Below are 21,452 nucleotides of genomic sequence, written 5' to 3' on the forward strand. Positions count from 1 at the left end.
CAGCAGGCGTGTGTCTTGGGCTAGTTAAGAACCAGGCCAGCCTTGAGGTCTGCCTTTGTTGCTTTTATGTTCAGACCTTGTGTGCTGAGATAATTCTGGGTGGTTTTGGATAACTTTGTTTCTTAACTGGAAAGGAGTGTCTGTTGCCTGATAAGTGTTTACCCATGAAATAGCAACATGGTGTATGTCTTAGGGTAGGAGGGCTTTTAGATCTCCAGAGCTCTCTGCCCGCCCCCCCCCCCCAAAAAAAAAAAAACCCAAGGTCATTGGTTTAGGCATGTTAGCTGGAATAGAATGCCAATCCTAGCTTTAAAATGTCTTTATTATTCTTATTCAGGGTCTCTTTTCTGGACTCCTTCCCCTTTCTCTTTTTGCCTTAAGGGCTATACATAATCATAACCAAGTAGAACTGAAAAAAGACAAACCTGCCCCACTTCTAGTGGATAGAGATCTGGGGTCCAGAAATGCCTCTTTCTTGCCAAACCTCAACTTGTTCCATGCCTTTTTTTTTTTTTTTTAAATGCCGGTCCCCAGTCCCAGCCTGCCCCCTCCACCATTTGGCCGAGTGAGGACTAGCTGTTTGGTTTGCCTTGTGTTGGTGACAGATACCCACTACTTGTTGGATCACATTCTCCTTTAACTCTGCCCTGTTCACAAGTATCACAAAAGGGTTTTTCAATGTTAAGGCAAAACTCATACTCCAAGCATCATTTTTAACTGTGGCTGTTTTAGCAATATGAGTGAAGCGGTGAAGACCTTAGTTTTGAAGCGCCTTAGGTCTTACATGACTTAAAGGAGGTTTTCCTACTAGTATTCTGGCAGAGTCAAAAACAACTCTGCAGTTTAAGCCTCCAGACTGCTTGTAAGAAACTTGTAAAAATTGATGACCTCCTGTGTGCCAGGCATTTTGCATTATCTCCTTAACCCTTCAAAGCAGCCCTTTAGACTGTTTTTCTCAGAACCAAACTGAGGTTCCAGGAAGTTAAGCAGCTTTCACCAGCTTGCACAGTAAGGACTTGACTCCTTTGCCCCTGCCTTTTGACTGTGTCATGGCGGCACCCCCAGAGTTCACGGCGCCCTTCCTTCAGGCACCATATAGCTGGGGTTCTGGGTTTCCACGTTCTAGCATAGCTTGTTGCAGGCCACGGCGGCTGAGACCTGCAGCCGTACAGCCTTACGCTGGACGAAGGACCCTCCCTCACACACAAACTCCTAATACTTCTCTACCTTTTCCTGTTCTGCGTGGGTCACATCGGCCCTGGTGACAAGGAAGATGCTGTCATCAGCAATAAGTCAGTGGAGCAAGGATACTACAGAGGAAATTTCCATTAGGTAAATAACTGTGAAAGAAGAACCCCAGAGCAGGGGGAGAAATTCAAGCCCAGGCTTCTGTTACACTGGCCAAATATCTTTGGCATCCCATGCTTGCTGAATCTCCTAAAAGGGTCAGGAAAACTGATAGGACGAAACAGAGGGACACAGTGTAAATTTTTTCTCTTGCATCATTCCAGCATCTACTTGAATTTCAGTTTTATAAAATCAGCTGTTCTGAGCCCGGCCCCAAACCCAGGCTAATTTGTAGTGGCTCCATTTCTGTAGACAGTGGGGTTATTTTTGGAAGGTGGGGTATTGACACGTAGTGTGTGTCAGCTACACAGTAGAACGGGCATCTTGAAGTACTTCTGGGATTTTTACCCCCCTTGCTGAAAATACGGCTGTATAGAAATTAATGACTTCGGGCTGTGGCCGGAATTCACAAGTGTGGCATGTGCTAAAGCGTCCTTCAGTGAAAGAAGGGGGGAAATCACTGTTGTTTTTGCAAGGGTAATAGCAGGTTTTCTGAAGGACATCCTGTTCCTTAAGAACCTTTCATTTTAGCTAGGACAGTATTCACTTGCAGCCTTAAGTTTTTTGTGGACTTGAAATGGCTACCAAGTGAGCTATATTGACCTAAGGCCCTGTAAATGCTCCTTCTGGCGTTGAGGTGTAGCTTACACTGAGTGGAGTTACGAGTTATCTACAGATCACCCTCCAATTGCTAGCTCATGCTGTCTGCTCTGGTGCTTCCCTCCCCGACAGCTTCCGCTGTACCGGGGACACACCTGCCAGATGCTTTATGTGCTCCCTGTCTCATTTAATCCTCACAACAACCCTGCGGAATCCGATTGTACCCATTTTGCATATGAAGAAATTGAAGTTTGGATAACTCAATACCGTTTTTCTTGAGTGCTTCGTGTATTAGGCTCTGTGCTAAGTGCTTTGCACGTTTTATCTAATCCTTATGGCATCCTTGTAGATGGCTCTTATTCCCATTTGAAGATGGGGAAACAGAGGCTCACAGAGGCGAAGTTACTTGTCCATGATCTCGCAGCTATTAAATGTCACAGTCAGAATTTGAACTTACGTGTGAATGTCTTTCCCTTATGTCACTTACCTACCTTCTTGGAGGAGAGAGGCAGAAACCACTTGTGATTTATGCTTCTCCTTCACAAGCCTGGGGCGCAGTAGGGTTCCGTACATGTTTGACTGATTAGTTGTTTGGGTGCAGAGCTGGATTGGACTTGCTCGTATCCTGATGATTTTCAGCTTTCCCTCCAGTGCCTCTGGGATTGGTTTTCCTTTGTTTGAGTGTCTGCCCCCCAGGCTTCATTTCCCATTTGGAGCATCTGCTAAGAAGAAGTTACAGCCTGAGTTCGATTTTCAATGCATATGGCTTTTCTTTTTAAAATGCAGAGGCAGAACTGGGGTGGGTGGTGAAGGATGTCCTGCACCAGCGACTCCCACATGATGTTGTAGCTCTCATGGGCATCTGTGCTCTGTTTGGATGATCATTTTCAAAGTCAAGGACACGTGTGAAACAACACTTCCAGCCTCAGGGAAGACCAGTTCCAGAGGGCACCCATAAAGAGTGCTTACTGGAATCACCTCCCTCTACAGCCCATGTGTTCTCACCCTTTGAGGGAGAAGTAAGATACGGGGTGTGATTTACTTTCCCACTGAGGTGGGGAATGAGAGATGGAATTAAGGATGACTAAGTGCTCCCACAGTGAGAGAAGGCCACAAGCTTTGTGGTGCCCTGGATTCAATACTCAGAAGCCCAGTGGACCGGCCTGAAGCCCAGCCTCTGACCCTTCATCTGGCTGGCTTCGGTTTAGTTCCTATAAAATGTCTCTCCCTGTAAAATCTTATTAACCTCTCATCAGTATGGGTTTGGTCGGATCATGGATTTTCTACATCATTGCAAGTTTTCTGAGTTCTCAACGTCACGTTTCTAGGGGTGAAGACTTTTGTAGTCATTTCCTGTTAATACAATATCTTTGTACCCTTTACTTCCACTCACAAGTGACAAAAAACAAGCCCAGTTGGCTTTCACAATAATATTTTAATAGCTAGAGAGGTGGTAATTCAAATGGAATCCCTAGAGTAAGCGGAGTAGGTGTGGGCACCTTTCCACGGCAGTGGTGAGGCCCCTGAGAAGCACGTGGAAGAATCCAGCATTTAGAGGGACGAGTGATCTCTTAGGGCATCTTATCCCATCTTCCTGAGGTCAGTATGGTGTTTTTTTGTTTTTTTTGTTTGTTTGTTTGTTTGTTTGTTTGTTTGTTTTCAGATTTTCAGACATTTTTTAAATTTTTATTTATTTTTATTTTTATTTATTTATTTATGGCTGTGTTGGGTCTTCGTTTCTGTGCGAGGGCTTTCTCTAGTTGCGGCAAGCGGGGGCCACTCTTCATCACGGTGCGCGTGCCTCTCATTATCGCGGCCTCTCTCGTTGCGGAGCACAGGCTCCAGACGCGCAGGCTCAGTAGTTGTGGCTCACGGGCCCAGTTGCGCCGCGGCATGTGGGATCTTCCCAGACCAGGGCTCGAAGCCGCGTCCCCTGCATTGGCAGGCAGATTCTCAACCACTGCGCCACCAGGGAAGCCCCAGTATGGTGTTTTTGTACAGAGAACACGCAAGACCGGTTGGTGCTGGGGTGCCAGGGCTGCTGCAACGGAATCAACTGGCAGTTAAGCTTCGTCATAGGCTCCCTCATAGACCTTGGATATTAAACTTGTTTTATTGATGGACAGGGGTCAGTTATAGGAAAGGGGTTGGTACTGTGCAGTTTGCCTGGATTATTCCCCCATATTCTCTTAGGGGGGAAAAGTATTATGAGGTTTTTCACTTCTTCCTAGTCGGCTGCCAGGTAAACAGGACCTTAATTTAATATCCTTTCCAGGGAGATCTCTCTTCTGCAGGAAGGTAAGAGTTGAACCGCCCTCTCACCTTTTCTGTGATATCAGGGAGAGGCATTTTTGTCCACACCCTAAATGAGGACCACTGGCAACCTACATAATTCCAGAACATAGCAGGAACTCTTTCCAAAACAAGGGTCACATTTTTCTCTCCTCACTTGATTCCCAAGTGCGTGCACTTTGTGTTCCAGGTTCTTGTTGTAGCTGTTTCATGTATGGAATTGTTATCTTCCTAACGAGACTGTCATTTTTGAGAATAGGTCCAAGGCTGCTATTCATTTGTATCCTCAGCAGTACCTAAATCTGTGCTGGGCCCAGAGTAAGTGCTTAATAAAGACATTCTAACTTGGATCATAGATCACAAACTGTCAGAGCTGGAAAGGATTTTGGAAACCACCAAGTCCAACACTCTAATTTTATAAATGGTACCACTCCAAAAATTCACTTTGGAGGCTGGTGTTTATCTGCTGGAAAGAGAGGGTTTTTGTTTTGTTTTGTTTTGTTTTGTTTATGTTAAAGCCTAGTGCAAATGACCATAAATCTAAACCTTTGAAAGGCTTTCTTCAAATGGTGCAGGATGTTCCTCCTTGGACTCGTAGCTGACTAATAACAACAGTAAGAATGCTAACTAGATTCCATACCCTGAGCCGCTGTCACTGATTCTTTTAGCCACATGACAGTGTCAGGACGATCTCCGTTCTCCAGATGCCGAGAGGGGGGTGCTGCGGTCAGGCACCTGGCTCAGGGTCACGTGGCCACCGGAATGGTTGAGACTAGAATCTGGTTTGGCCAGACCCCCAAGCTCGTGGCCCACAGGGCCTCTCGAGTGGGATCCCCCACTTAATACAGAATCCCATGGTGTCTCCATCCTAAAGGAAAGTGTAAAATCACTTTTCATTAACTTCAGTTCTCTAATTAAACAGGGAGTGACAGGGAAGGTTAGGCAAAAAGCAAGTAATGATAAGGATTGCATCTCCAGGAAGGTCCGTGATCACTGCCCGAGATCATAAAAGCTTTTGGTCAGAGGGAAAGGAATGAGAGCTCCCAAGTCTTGCTCCAGGAACCGTTGCTTTACATGGAACTGCTGTTTCTTCCCCTAGTCTCTCTTCTGTGCCCAGAACTCACCTTCCCTCGTCTCTCGTGTCAGAAGCCTCAGGACTGATGGCTTTCAGGGCAGATCTGTGTGCCCCTCCTTGCCAAAGCAGAATGAAATAGCCTTGTGCTGGCCAGGCTGCCAGTGTACCGGGTCCTCCCGGCAGGCTGTTTGCCTGGAGTCTTTCCTCTGAGCTTTGTGTCTAAATAACATTCCTGTGAGTTTTCTAAAAGGTTAGTCCTGGGTCATTGGCACTTAAACGACTTGTTTTGGTAGATCCTTCTCGAGAAGGTTAATTACATATTTGATATCCTTCCCTTTTTATGTCTGAATGATGAGGATAAGCACCCTGTGGTTTATTAACTGTCACTTTAAACCTTTTCAAATTGTCTTGTGACAAAACAGAGTTTTATGTCCTTTTTATCCAGCTTTGATGGATGAGACAGCTTCTCTGGTTAAAGTATGCCAGGATAAATAAAATCTCTCTCTGATTCGTGGGGGAGGATTTTGCATTTGAAGTCATGAGTTCAAGTCTGCCACTTTGTATGAAAGGTAACCTAACCTGTTAACCTTTCCATAGACTTTGTTTTTCTTTTGACAAGTGGAGCTGGGCGCCTAGGCACTTGGTAACTGTTGAATAAGTGAAAGAAAAGGCGTCTCAAAATGTGGATGCCAAATCCTGAAGCAACAGTTGGCCACGTTTCTATTTTGAATCCCACTAGTTCTTAAGGCAAAGAGCCTCTCTCCTTACCGTTATAGAATCCCAAAGCTCACCTCTCCTCCCCCAGGCCATTTTGTTATACCTTTAATTTTTCAGTAAGTTTGCAATAGGACTGTGAAAGGTAAATGTCATTATGGACTTTTAGTAGTTGTTTGCAAACCTTGTGTCCACCTGTGTAAATGTCCCACAATTCGTTATGTGTCCAGTGCTTGAAAACCACTCTTCCGGGACACACAGTATATGTAATTCAGCAATTAATCTCTCTCTCATTCAGTATTTACTGACTCCCGGCTGAGAGCAAGGCAAGGTATTTATTTAAAATAATTAAAACAGTAAAAAGTCTTTTCCTTCTGTTTTGTATTCCTTCCAGTTTGCGGGGACGTTGTCAGATGGCTTAGGGAAGACGATGGACAATCGCCATCAGTCGGAGCGGGAGTACATCAGATACCACGCGGCCACGAGTGGCGAACACCTTGTAGCTGGCATCCACGGCCTGGCTCACGGTGAGTCATGTGATATCAGGCCGCGGAAGAGTGGCTCTTCTGCCCCAGTTCCTCGGAGGTGCCTTTTGCCCATCCAATTGCAAGAGGAAACCCTAGCTTGGTATCTGGGTGTGCCTGAAAGCCCTCCAAGCTCTCTTGTTCTATCCTCCCTGGGTTAGAAATGTTACAGCCAGTGAGAACTCTTCATTCATTTGGAAACTGTTGTGCACATTGCAGTTCCTTCCTGTTCTCTGGCTTCTGTCCCCAAAGTGTCCTAAGGTGTAAAGATCGGAACTCCTTTTTAGACTATAGGACTGCTGCTTCCAGACTTGCCTTCTGGTTACGGATTATTCCTTCCAGAGAAAGCAAAATGTGAAACTGGCTGCCAGGTTTGTGGCCCAGACGTTTTTGAGTCTTGTATAAATGCACATTCACAGGGATTATGAATCCTTGTGCCGAAGAGATGTAGGAGATGGCATGAGTGTGTTAAGTCTCTGAATTTGTTTGAATTCTGATTTTTAATGTTTCAGTCTGACTCATTTGCCTTTTGTTGCATCAACAACTTCTCAGCATGGCGTTGAAGGCCCCTAGGAAAGTAAACCCAGCCAGCTCTTCCCTCCACTGTCCCCCAGCCACACTATATTTCAGCCACCCGGAGCCACGTCCTGCTCCCCAGACATGCCTCCAAGTCCTTGATCACTCATGTTTCTTCTGCCCTCCCCTCCTCTGCCTCACTTCCTTGCCTTTCATAATCCTACTCCACCTGCAAGCCCCAACTCAGATGACGTTTGCCCAGCTCCACTGTCCGCAGTTAGAATCGATGATGATTCGAGCACACAAGGCAGTCTGGGTTGTGTATGTAGCCAGCTCTGTGTGTCTTGCTTTCCTGATGGGCTGCGAGGGCCAGGAGAGCATAAAGACCACCTCTAGTCATGTTTGTACTTGGGCAGAGCCTCACGTGATGCCTTGGCGTATAGCTCATGCTTAGTAATGGTTGTAAACTGAACTGTTGGTACCAGATTCTTAGGAATAGTCTGAAGCTATCAGAAGTTATATCAACGTTAATCAAGTCTTGATTGTCTGCATTTGGAGGAAAAAAGAAGGAATAGACATAATAAAAGATCATGTTTTTCTTAGTTTTTGTTTATCAAGTTTCCTAATGGTGAGGATTGGATCAAAATACCTCTGCTTTTCCTCAGCCTGCCCAACTGGAAAGCGAGCAGCCCCCAAGGAGACATCAAGCTAGAAGTAAAATTTGGCTGAAATTGATCTGTTTATGGACTTTAGAAGTTGATTGTTGGGCAGTCATTTGGGGTTAAAGATTTAATCATTCTTTGTAGTAACTGTAATTCAGAGGACTGTTTTGTTTTTGTTTTTTTAATGAGTATAAAGTGCTCTGCTATGTGTACTTGTCTTTATCTGTCCAGCATCCTTGTGATGCAGAGAGAAAGCATGGCTGTCCTGGCTTTTTAGATGGACATACCAGTGTGCCGAGAAAATGAGTGATTGGCTCAAGGCTGTAAAATCCCTTCCAACCAAGGATCCTTCAGATAATATGTACAACACCTCCAGGAGCCAGTTAGGCCATTCTAAGACCAAGAACCAGTGGCCTCATCCAAGGAGGACCCATTAAGCTCTGGGATATATGAAAGCAGTAGCCTAGAGTGAGATCCTTCCTTCAGGATGGAAAAAAAACCCTTAAAAGATAACAAGAACCAGAAGCAATTGAATCTCCTTGGTTTAAAAACTGGGAGTCATGCTCCGTTCTCCCTGCAGGCCCTGCTTGACCCAGGTTTAGTAATGTCTGTCTCTGTCATGAGCTTTGTTCAAAAGTTTGGGAAAGGCATATTGCCTCACTGGAGCAAATGGGCCCAGGATGCAAAAGAAATGTTGTGAATTGTTAGTACATTCTCACCCAAGGAATTTCCTTTACCGATTTGTCTCACTAGAGCTGAAGCGTCTAGAGAGTCCTCATACCCCCACTGTCAAAGGGTAAACACCCTGTGAGTGTCCCTGGCACAAATCCTGGAAATGCTTCTTCCCTGCAATGCCTGTGTCCTCTCCAGCCTTTGCCAACTTCTGGCCACTTTTGAGGCTCTTTAGGTCACTGTTGTCAACTTTCAAAATGTTTGGAATGTCTTTTTGACTTAGGTTGGTCTTTTGAACTGGCTGCATTGAGGGTCCCTGCTGGCTTTGGCAGCTTTGGGGGTGCGCTTCATCAAGGCTTCACCCTTTACTCTGATCGCCTGCACCTGTTCAGCAAAGTGTGCAGTAGCTTTACCCCATTTCAGACACTCGGTGATGTTTACCAGTCACACAGTATTCTTTGAAAACTGAGGATTTATATTTAGTCATCTCTCCACCTTATGTTTTATGGGATCCCAACTTTCCCCAAGGGCCCTGTTTGCTAGTCTGTTGATTTAATCCTGCCTCTCTTGATTGCCCATATGCTATTCAAGCTCTGGAATTAAAAAGTAGTCACTGTTAAGCTCTTAGCTTTTCTTTGATTCTTCTAAAAGTGAAACGCGCTTTACTTCTGACCAATATGTGATGTATAGTCTCTGACTCTAAACTCAGTGGGCAGGTCTGCTGCCTCCCCATCTTGAGTTGGCCTGCCTGCGGCCTATCAAGAGATTGACATTATGCCCCTAAGTTTACCTTGCCAGGTGCATGGAATTGAGGGGTTTGTCTTTAAATGCTTTTGCTTTTGTCCTTGGCCAGCTTACAATAGCCCTTGTCTTTTCTGCTAGGTATCATTGGTGGACTGACCAGTGTTATAACCTCAACGGTGGAAGGTGTGAAAACAGAAGGGGGTGTCAGCGGTTTCATATCTGGCCTTGGGAAGGGGCTTGTTGGCACTGTAACCAAGCCAGTGGCAGGCGCCCTGGACTTTGCATCAGAAACAGCCCAGGCGGTGAGAGACACAGCCACACTTAGTGGCCCCAGGTCAGTGGTTGTCGGAGGAGTGGCTTGTGCAGTTTCCAGCCGGGGTCTGCTGCCTCTCCTGAGCCATACTGATATGTTGAGTCCTATACTTTTTCTGCCTTAATGATGTGATTTTTAAAAATTTGAATACATGTAACCAAAATTTCTGACCTGCCTAATACAGAGGCATGAAAAGGAGGCACAAAAATCTGGCATGAATTTTTCCAGATCTATATTTATGTCTGTATCTATCTTATCTATATCTGTATCTGCATGTACTGGATATGTGTGTGTGTGTGTGATGTTTTTTTTCATTAGAGGAGTCAGAAATACGATTGGATCCTTACACACGTCCCCTGTTCACCAAACTAACTAGACCCCTACATGCCCATTAAGAATACTCTCAGGCCATAGGCTGTGTCTTGCTCCGAGGCCCCATGGTGTGGTTTGAGAATCCCTGCAACTGCGGTTCACCACATGGGTCTGTCCCTTCTTAGTTCTCCTTCCACTTGAGAGTGCCAGCCAGTTGCCCAACCTCATAAAGAAACTCCCCAAGGAAGTTGGCAGTTCTCCTGTGGGATGCTGTCTTGCCTTGATACCAGCTGAGACAGGAAATCAGTGACAGCCCATATGGCTGCAAATCTCATAGAATCCACAACTTTAGCTTCGCTCTTTGTGTTAGTGGCCTATTTTAGCCTCCCTTCTTCAGAGTGACTAATTGGGGGATCTTATCAACAAAGGGTATAATGAATGTTACAGTTCCCAGCCAAGCTGGACTCCACTTAAGCCCAGAAGGATTTCTCTGCTGCCTGGTGCACGGATATTCCCTGAGTGAATCAGTGTGCCCTTTTAGAACGCCTAGGGCCTGGGCCATGTCCACACCCTGTCGCTCCCTCAAATAGGATTTGAAGTGAAATCGTCCCCAATTAAAATGAATCCATTTTCTGTCACCAGGAAACCTTACTGATGACACATTACTGCACTAGGGGAAATGCTTACGATTGTAGACTGGGACCACGTAATATGTTCTGCCAGAATGTCTTCCACCTGGAAGCAGCTGCTTTTTTTAAAAAGGATCTGTAGAGTTAACTTTAGTTAATTTTACATTCTCTTCTCAGACACAGAGCTGAAATAATCCTTGAGTATATTTTGAAGCATTTATGGAGTTGGGAAGAGAGGCAGGAGGGAGCCTTCAAAAGTATTTCCAGTTAGTTTTTCCATGTCTGCTCAAAGCCCAAGAAGTCTGCCGCAGGTATTTTGTTAGGACAGTAAGACCTAATGAAGCATGAGTAAAGCGGAAGGCCCCTAAGAATTCCAGAAGATCCATCCTCATCCTTAAAATCCGAGAGTGGTCAAGGGACTGAGTGAGTTGTTTCCAAAAGGGTCTGAGGTCTGTGTGTTAAATTGAGAAATATTATTATTTTGTGCTGTAAACTTGAATGATGTTGACCAGAAAGAAATCACTTGCATTTTATACACTGTCAGTTTGGAAATCTGGATAAAGTTTTGCATATTTTTTAGGGCACAAAATGGTTGCTGCAGAAAGGTGGTGGTGTCATTTTTACCAGTTGTCTGGCTTTGCTGTAGAAGGTTCTGTTTAGTGTCAGTCAGTGTATATCTGTCACTCATTCATTTTTCAGTTAGTAAATATGGATTGAAAATTGCCTAAGAACTCAGGGTTGGGAATATAGCAGAAAGCAAGGCTGTCCCTAGTCTCAAAGGACTTACAGTCAAGCGGGGCAGCACACATAAAACAAATAATCATATAAATAATAATTTGCTAAAATTGCGATAAATGACACAGGAGATTTACAGAGTGCTGTGAGACTGTATAATTAGAGAAGGCGAGGAGTAGAAGGTTTGCTAACGTGGGGTCAGTGGGGTCAAGGAAGGCTTTTCTAGGGAAGTGATATTTGAGATGAAGCCTGAAGTAGAAGTATGACTTGGCCAGGTGAAGAGAAGAAAGAATCACCTTCCAGGTAAAGGGCTGCGGGGAAGCTATGCAGCTTGTCTCAAAGCGACCAGCAGTGGGCAGTCTAATTGAATTGCCCAGAGCGGCTGTCTTCTAGTCACTCACTCCTCCGAGAAACAAAAGCTCTAGTGACGAGTGAGGAGCAGCCGGGTGGCCATGGGCCTACAGACACGGAAGCTCAAAGCGGGGGGCGTTAAGCTGCTGCCTCTCCTCTCTGTCCCTGGAGGAGCCAGCAGTGGGAGAGCCAAGGCTGCAGTTACCACGTGCTAGACCTGTGAACTGAGGGCCTCAGAGAAGCTTGGCCCTTCACCCTTCATTGCACTGAAAAGGCACTACAGATTCTTCGGAAACTCTTTAAGCAATTTCCCTTAGTCCATTCGTCTAGATCCAAAAGTAGGGTTATTAACGAGGAGCCAAGCACTGGAGAGAAAGGAACACTTGACCCCGAAAACAATAGCACTCGGTCCCAACCCCCTTACTTACGAGCTTTGGGCCCTTGGTCAAGCCTCCTAGCCTTTCGAAGCCTCAGTTTTTTCCTCTGTGAACTGGGATAAATATACCTGTTTGTTTATTCTATCTCTCAGAGGTTTGAAGCCCAACCAGAGTTATTTTAATGTGGATGCTATAAAGAACTATAAAATGCTGGGTGATATTTTTTTTGAAGTCACATTAAAGGAGCAGAGGGATTTTTGCAGGTGGAGAAATGTTGCAGCGCCTTCAGGGTTTGTTCTGATGACACTGTGATCTCTTAGGAACATACTAGCTCTACCAAGGGATAAATCACCCTGATTTCTTGGAAGTGAGTTGTAACCATCTCCAACCATCCCTGTTGATTGAACAGGATCCAGGGGTGTTACTCAGGGTTTTTCCCCACTGTTTAGACAACAGGGACTAACAAATGATTTGAAGGGATTAGAAGTGAGATTCTGACCGAGGGCTGACCTGAGCCCAGGGACTGAGCCAGCGATAGAACCCAGGAGTCCTAGGGCTCTGCCTCTGAGTCTGCTCTTGGAATGAGACTTTCTGCTTCCTTTGTAATATTTCATCCAAGTGAGGGCTTAGATCTTAGCATCTATGTTTTAACTGACCCAAATTTTAAGCAGATGATGGCAAAGTAAGCCATAAAACTGTGGAAGACTATTCCTTCCAGTAATCCATCTGAAAAGTGGCCTTACAGGAAATATTGGCTCCTTTTTGTGTTTATTTGAACATGATTTTATTTATAGGGAACCCCCCCCCCCGCCACTTGAGTTCTTTTAGATTAAAATACTTCCAAGTTCCTCTCCTTGTTGGAGTGTGCAGGCGTTCCAAGAAGACAGCCACCTACCTTTTCCCTGAAATTTCCATGCAATCTAACAGTTCTTGGGAAGGCAGGTGGGGGTGGGGGAGCGGAGAGGGTGGAGCACAGCAGAGCCTTTGGCCTCAACATGAATGCTGTGGACCCGTATCCCCTGCTGCATTTGTTAACTGTACAAGTATGTGTGGTTTGGAACTGAAGGAAGAAGCCTTTTCCAAGGCAACGTTCTGCTGGCTCAGGTTGCATCTTCTCGTCTCCGTGTGTTGAGCCACATTTGTCTGTTCCCAAGTACAGTTTCTGAAAATGGCTCCGATGCAGCCACACTTGTGGTGCCATTGAAGTCATGTAGACAAGCCCGCCACCCTTCAGGAGACCAGGACAAAGCAGGGCACCCGCTGGGCTGCATGTCCAATTCTCTGCGTGTGTGGTGGTATTTGCTGGTAGCGTTTAAAAAGATACTTGGGTAGAAAGCCTCAGAGACCCAGGAGCAGCAAAAACACCATGGGAAAGAAAGAGGGGTCTGACCCTGAGCTATTTATTTGCTTGTTTATTTCTCTGAGTACCATATGCCGTACACTTGGGGTCGCATGACATTTCGAGAAAGTAGCAGATGAAGATTCATGAAGCTGGGCCCCTGGGGTTTCCTCCTCCAAAATATTTCTTCACCTTTTTCGTCAAGACCCAGAACAGAGGGGAGAAGAGGGAGTTGGCAGAACTTGAAATATTTAAACTAATTTAGCGAAGCTCAGGAGTGTTGGGGTTTATCTCATTATTTAAGTTAGATAAGGAGGAAGGGGGAATCTGAAGGATAATGATAGATCATTGTTTAAGAACGTAGCCATCAGGACTCCGCTAATGTTCTGGAATCCCGGGACCCTTGTATTGTGCACGTAGATGTAAATTCCAGTTGCTCTGAGAGCTTTTGAGTAACCATTTGGTTGATTTCACAGAAAAGATTTATGATGGGCATATTTGACTTCTTCAGTGCAGATACTCCCAACACACCACCCAAAATCTGTTAGAGACTTTCCACTAATGGCCTCTTAGATGTGAAATTGAAATGGATTTTTTTCAGGAAAAACCCTTTTTGTTAGTGTTTGCATCTTACCCATGACTCTCCAGGATAAAAGGTCATCAGAGCCTAAATGCTGTCAGGTTGGACAGGTGAGAAGAAAATCAGCAAAGGGCGTTTAGGGAATGGTTCTCCTGCTCTTCCGTTCTAGTCTGGCAGCACTGCTCTGAGAGCAGCTGCTTGCCCTTCTTGGTATCATACATAACACATCAAGCAGAATTGGCTTGAACTAAGCCTTTAGGGAACTTCCAAAGGTAAAAATCGAATAAAAATGTAAATGTTTCTCAGGATATACCAGAGCTCTCATTTTTTTCCACCAGTGTTTCCTTCTGAGGCAGGGCACGGTAGACCAATGCCCCATGGATCTGGAGGCAGAACCAGTCCAACATTTCCTGGAAAGTTTCTGTTTCATCTTAAAACTGTAAATGAACTTAACAGTTTATCCCATGTTTGTTTTAATAGGGTAATATTTTTAATTGCTACCCAGTAGCATTAACCATTCGGAAAGATATACCATGTCATCCTGTAGCTACTGCCTCCTGCTCATTTAAGAAGTACAAGATACCCCTTCCAGATGAGTTCTGTAGACCCTCATGACATCGATATAAAGCCGTGGTTATTGGTCTGGGTGAAAAGCAAGAGCCTAGTTAGTACAGGTTTGACCCTGAGGCTCTGTTTCTTATCTTCGGGCGCATCTGTCTGCTGGCTTGGTAACCATCTGCTGAGGCCATGTTGACATGTCAGTGTTATCATGGGAAGGAACTCGATTTCAGTGAAACTCAAAAAGTACTGTTGCATCCGGCTGAAGGGAAGGGACTGTTCATATCTCTCCTGTTATCCAGAAGTGGCCCCTTGGCTCTAGGGACAGCCCCTTTGTCTGTCTTCTTCTTCTCACCCTTGGGTGTGAGGTGAGAGCCCTGTGTTCTCACTTTCCGATCTTGCCACACCAGGCCTTTCCCAAGAATGCTTGTAGGTAGATGGATCCTCCTCTCACTCCTCCTGAGCAAACCCAGAAGAAGAAACAACATTCAGAGCTGTGCTAATGACATAACGATGTCTCACTCGGGTCTGAAATTAAGCTGATGAAGTTACAGGATAAGATATTTTTAAGAAACATCTTAACAGTCCTTCATGCCTTATAAGTTAAAATTTCTCTCACAGGAACACAAGCAGAGAAATCTTATTTTCTAAGACAGACTCCTTCCCTCTTGCTGAACTCTAAATACTGTATTCCCCTTTCACTCAAAGGCTCCAGACGATGCCATTCTCATTATAAGTTATGGAAAGCTCAAATCTGTTGATGGAAGGAAAAAGTGTGTGTGTTCCTGCACACACATTCTTGAGAAAAGCCTTTCCATGTCTGAGATCCCATGACTCATTTTTATGCAAGATTATCTGTTAGGGAAAAAACCACTTTTTTTGGTCATGGTACATTATTATCGTTTCTAGAAAGGAGAGCGTCTATTTTTTGCCATTTTTGGCTTGCAGAGATGACTGACTTCATGGAAACGGCACTATCCTGCTTCCAAAAGTAAAAATAAATTGAATTCAGGCATGTACATCTTTGGTGTACAGTCCTGCTATCTCAACTAGCAGGTCTTTGCTCAAAGAAAATAGAATGGGAAGTGTGATTGCTTTCTGATTTTGATTTCTTCCATTTAAAAATTAAATAGTCGGTCTAGCCCTTGTACATGTAGTCCCTTCCTTGTTCAGTGACTTGATTTTTAAAACTCTGGAATGACACCCAATCTTACATACATAAGATATGCATTTGAGATTTTTGCTTTGAACTTCAAGAGAAACAGAAGTGTATTTCTTCCTGAGAAAAATTTATATTCCCTGTATTGGAGAAGAATGAAAAGCCATTTAACTGATGGTGGAATTCCTCTGCAAAGGCATTAGGTTTACTTATTTTTAGATTTTGATGGCAATCCTATGTCTTTCATGGTTTTCCCTTACAGAATCATCCCTCTTTGCCCAGGATGAGATTGGAATCTCCCTTAAAGAAAGGATTCAGGTTTGAGTTCATATCCCCTGCTCCCAGAGAGCTTTAGCCAGTAAGAGAATTCTGAGGTAGATAGAGGACATATGGGCTAGCAGAGAATTGAAGACTGTAGTATTGTTTTACAAGTGAAGGCTTGTAATCTTTGGTGGAAGAGAAGGTAGGTTTGGGTGTTATTAACCCTGAGTTTCCTTGCCCCGATACCTTTATCTAGCACTCTTTTGCCAGACTGCCTCTCAGAGACAGACCTTTGCTAAGTTTCTCACTAATTTGTCAAATGCGGGGGGGGGGGGGGGGGGGGCGGGGGCGGGGAAATGAGATTGAACTAGTAAAACATTTTAATCACAGTATACCCTAAAAGAAAGTTTCATTATATTGGGCTTATATAACTCAAATCAGGTTAACAGTGTTACTTTACTAACCTATATCCTTAGTGGATTTACTTTAATATGTAGAGGAAACTGATTTCTTTTTTTTCTTTTATTTATTTATTTATTTATTTATGACTGTGTTGAGTCTTCGTTTCTGTGCGAGGGCTTTCTCTAGTTGCGGCAAGTGGGGACCACTCTTCATCGCGGTGCGCGGGCCTCTCACCATCGAGGCCTCTCTTGTTGCGGAGCACAGGCTCCAGATGCGCAGGCTCAGTAATTGTGGCTCACGGGCCCAGTTGCTCCGTGGCATGTGGGATCTTCCCAGACCAGGGCTCGAACCCGTGTCCCCTGCACTGGCAGGCAGATTCTCAACCACTGCGCCACCAGGGAAGCCCCTGATTTCTAATTAGCACAAAATTTATACATATGGGACCTTTTAGGACAAAAGTTCTCCAAATATGGTCTAAGGACCCCTGGGGAACCCCCGAACCTTCCAGGGATCTATAAGGTCAAACCTATCTTTATATATTTATATATTCATTCATAATGTAGATATATAGATGGATAAACAACTATTTTTATCATAGTATTCTCTAATGAATGTACGGCAGAGTTTTCCAGGAGCTACGCACACAATGTGTGATACTACAGCAGGTTGGCTGTAGAAGCAGATAAGAGAATGCAGCTGTTTTCGATTAAGTAAGACTTAAAGAGATTTGCAGAAATGTAGAACGCTGCCATTCCTTCGCACCCTTCTGTGGCTCCGTGAATATGCCGCCAGTTACTATACCACCGGTTAATATACCTCTCTGCCTGGTTAATTTCCTTGACAAGCTATTCTATTTGAAAATATGGCGATGACCCGTCATCCTGCTGATAAATAGCACGTATCGGCAATGGTGGATTAATGTGGCTCGAACCGTAGGAGCCGCCGTAATGCGAGGCTTCACTTTGGCTTCCTGCCAACAATTGTCAGCCCTCCTGGTCTGCTCCTGGCTTTTACTGGGTTTCTTGAAGTAACAGTTGGAGAGATGTTATCACACATCAGAAAGACCTCTCACAATAATTTACCTAATTTAGTCCTTCACCTTAACCTACTATCCCAATAAATTTTAACTTCAGCAGCATGGTAAGTACACAGCAGATGACTTCAAAGTGCAAGGTCCATCTTGTCAAAAGGCCACTCGGTTGTGTTAGCAGTGCCCTGAGCTTGTTCAGGAAATCGAGAAGGCATATCTCTGTCAGACTTTACTTGGCAAAACCTCAGTTTTCTACCCTAGCAAAGTTGGTGAGCAGGATAAACCTACAATATTTGGATAAGCTCCTTTGAACTCCTTGTGGAAAGCAGTTTTTATGAGGCAGTTTTTCTGTGTTAACACCAGAGACAGCTCCTAGTAGATTTTCCCCAAACATACTTCAAACATAGATAATGGTAGGGGTGACCCAAGCTATATCATAAAACCCAGGGACTGCTGAAAACTTCAAAGGAGAGTCAGAGCAGAACTTCACCTCTCATTATGAGGAGGATGGGTCACAGGAATCCTGGCTCACCCTGGTGGCCTGGGACTGGTTGAATCCAGTGTAACCTCACTGAATACTTCCAGGATGAACAGAGGACAGGGCTCTTCGTTCCCCTAGACCTTACCGAGCTACTCCAGCAGCACAGTTAGGGTAGCGAGACTGGCACCTGCCCACCTGCCAGGGCATCAGGAGGCCAGATTACCATGTGTGAGTGGCTTCATATCCCTAGGGAAACGATGCGAACCTCAGAGAGTTTTTATGTTTTTGTTTGAACTATTGAGGGGCCCCATTAATTCAGTTAATGAGCTTGTGATATTCAGACCTGATTGCTTAGTGAGCTCTCTGGTTTCACGTGTAGGCGAATTGACAGTAGAAATTCATCAAGTGGTGAAGCATTGACCTCCTACTGTATTCCAGGCATATAATAGGTATTAAGTACCAAGAATAGTTAAATCCTGGAGGACAGACTGCTGTGAGGAATCTTCCAGATTCTTGAGAATCATCAAGCTGTTTGTGGGTTAATATTCTTGAATTATTCTTACACGTCCATTGAAGCAAGTTGCCTATGGCTTTCTTGAAGTACCCCTTTATTGGTGATTTGACTTGCTGTTTGTTCTTAAAAACACCAAAACTGCATTTGTATGTCGGTGGTGTATATGGGGTGGTGTGTACTGGTGTATATTTGGTAGTTAACAGGCACTTTTTCCACATCATTAGGTCTGTCACAGCCCTTTCAAAACAAATCATTATCGTTTTACTGATTGCTTACAGTTGGATAATTATCTCTTGATTTTTCAATTATTCTTTCCACCTTATACATATTTACTGAATATTCTTTAGTGCCTACGGTTAATAAGAACAGTGCTTTTTAAAAAATCTGTCATGTTGACCTTAATGATCTCATTATAACTCATTATCTTTTTGCCTTTTCAAACTGAAGTTTATTTTCTCAGAGTCCCTACATGGCCGCACTTTCAGAAGTCAAAGACTCCTGCGTGCGTGAACTCAAACCCCAGCAGCCAACTGGCCCAGCCCAGCTCTTCCCCGCTCCCCTGCAGGCAGCCGCCGCCGCCAGCACTTCTGGCTGTTTCTTCAACTGGAGGCATTTTCCTCCTTGTTTCTAAAAGGAAAAAAGTGACCGTAGTGCCGTTTCTTGATGTCATTTGACTTCCTACTGCTGTCCACACGTGTCCCCCGCCCCCCTCACGCCCCACTTTTCAGTGTACTGTAGTTATACCATCATTTTCGGGTAAGTCAGTAATTCCATTTTTACATTATTACGGCTATGTAAATAATACTCCCAGTGAAGCCATGTAGGTTACTAGGATTATGTTTCCCTTTTGGTTTAACTTTGTAGTTTGTTTTTTCCCCCTGGAGTCAGTAACCACTTTTATTATTGTTTGCTTAGTTTTATATACGCACATTCCCAGTTTATCCTCGAACTCTTGTCTGCTTTCAGCTTTTTTTACTCTGGGGTTAGTAACTCCTTTTTAAAAGATTTTTTGTATCTGCCTATTACTAATACATCTATACACTCTCCTGTATATGCTTAAAAATGTATTTAGTAATTAATTTATCAGTTACGTTTTTTCCTTAGAATGCCTTCCCCTGGCTGCCCCTGCGCCCATCCGGACGGCCCGCCCTCTAGCTCCTCTGTAGAGCTAGCACCCTCCTTCTCTCCTGAGTTTCCTTCTCCTGTTTGTTTTGTTTGTTTGTTTATTTTTGGCTCCGTTGGGTCTTCGTTGCCACGCGGGGGCTACTCTTCGTTGTGGTGCACGGGCTTCTCATTGTGGTGGCTTCTCTTGTTGCAGAGCACGGGCTCTAGGCACGCGGGCTCAGTAGTTGTGGCACGCGGGCTCAGTAGTTGTGGCTCGCGGGCTCAGTAGTTGTGGCTCGCGGGCCCTAGAGTGCAGGCTTAGTAGTTGTGGCGCACGGGCTTAGTTGCTCTGCGGCATGTGGGATCTTCCCAGACCAGGGCTCGAACCCGTGTCCCCTGCATTGGCAGGCGGATTCTTAACCACTGCGCCACCAGGGAAGTCCTGTCCTATTTGTTTGTTTTGGTCTTTTTCTTTCATGAATAGAAACAGTTCCCAGATGTTTGGTGATTCTTGACTAGCTGTTCTCCTATTTTAAGATGAGGCACCGGTCGGCAGACTGGGGGGCTCCCTGTGTGGGGCCCGGGGCCTTGCCATGAAGGATCAGGTGGGGGGGACCTGTAGATGTTCGTCTTCTGTGGAGGAGGAGCAGGCTGGGCTGCGGGTGGGAGAGGGCCCTACAGGTCTCACTGCTTCTTCTACAGACTTTCACCCAGTCTTCCTGTCTTCACCACCTCACAGACAGGCCTCCCTGTTCCTCCCCGATGCCCCAGGCCCTCAGAGCTCTTCGGTGCCTCGTCTTTCTGAAATTTAGCAGTTAACCTACTAATTAGCTCACTGCTTTGTGGCTGCTACTCCCTCAGGCTTACATCTCAGCACCACTTGTCCATCTGCTCTTCAGCTTCTAAAATATTGTTGACACCTTCTCTTTATCCTTTTGGATCCGCGCCACCTGTATCCCTTTGCTTTCGCTTTAGAGGGGTCTCTGGACTCAATCTGTCATATTTAATCAGAAGTTCTATCATTTAGATTTTTCACTAATTCATTCATCTTTTCTTGATGTCGTTTCTCCTCCACATCCAACTAGTAGCTCAGAATTAATGTGGTTTTACTGAGATCCATATACATTGTTTCTGCTAAAACGTTCTTTGGAATTTGGTGGTATTAATAAATAATAATATTGCTAACATTTTTAAACCTTTACTATGAATGTTTACTGTGTCCTGTGTACTTTACATGTATTATCTCATTTAATCACCATGACAACTTTTGAACAGCGTCTGCTTAGGCGGTCAGCAGCCCTTCTTTCCCAGGAAGATTAAGAACACATCTGGAGAGAGGTCGTTGCTAGTCCCAACCCCAGCTTTACGTCTGGTATTGGTCTTTAATCTCTCATTCCGTGTGTTGTAAAGAAACAGGTTGTGGAAGGCTCTTGTCAGATCCCGGCAACATGAAAGAAATAGCACAGCCCACAGTAGTGACATGGCCCTGTCCCCACCCCTCGCTGAACCATAAAAGCTATTCAGAGGGGCCGGCAGCTGGTGAGCAACTGTACTTAGATCCTGGGTGCTGATGGGTGTTTTGTAGTTTCCAAGGGAAAGTTGCTGAAAGCTTTCTTATCTTGACACGCCAAGGGCAAGAGGTCTTTCTTCAAAGAGAAGCGCTTGTTTCAGAAAGAGACGTGGAGAGAACATAAAGTCACAGGTCTTCCCCAGTTCTGGAGAAGAAGTGGGAAAGAGCGCTGTGGTAGCCAGTGTGAAAAGAAACCGAGCATTTGCAAGGATCAAGAAGGGGCTCCCAGAGCACTGCTTGGGTCCCACGTCTGTAACACGAGGTCAGAGGGCAGCCCTGGGTGTGAGTCATCTCACTGCTATTTCTTAGCTGTGGCCCAGAGCAAGTTTTTCCCCCTCAATATCTCCAAGGTGAGATTCCTTTGACTCATGTGGAATAGGAATAATAATGCCTACCTCAGTGGGTGGTTATATGGAGTAGATGACATAATGTATATAAAGCACTTAGCCTGACATGTGGCGTGTAATTAGGGCTCCAGAAATGGCATCTGTGTCAGTATTCTCTCTGAATATGGGATGTTGAGCGTAAGTAAAACAGGGATTATATCTTTACCTCTTACTTAACACGCTGTCCCTGAAAACTTGCCAACCA

General features: G+C 44.8%; 1 protein-coding gene across 7 annotated transcripts in view; it reads left to right on the forward strand.

Moving 5' to 3' along the window:
- The window catches only part of VPS13D (vacuolar protein sorting 13 homolog D), a 248,003-nt gene that overhangs the window by 188,787 nt on the left and 37,764 nt on the right, over positions 1 to 21,452 (forward strand). For all 7 annotated transcript variants that reach the window (XM_068538909.1, XM_068538914.1, XM_068538911.1 and 4 more), the window contains 2 exons: positions 6,423 to 6,555; positions 9,285 to 9,480. In XM_068538909.1, the coding sequence (XP_068395010.1) occupies positions 6,423 to 6,555; positions 9,285 to 9,480 (329 nt within the window). The remainder of the gene's footprint in view (positions 1 to 6,422; positions 6,556 to 9,284; positions 9,481 to 21,452) is intronic.

This window comes from Eschrichtius robustus, chromosome 3 (genome assembly GCF_028021215.1).
Source record: "Eschrichtius robustus isolate mEscRob2 chromosome 3, mEscRob2.pri, whole genome shotgun sequence".
In the NCBI taxonomy this organism is placed as follows: domain Eukaryota; kingdom Metazoa; phylum Chordata; class Mammalia; order Artiodactyla; family Eschrichtiidae; genus Eschrichtius; species Eschrichtius robustus.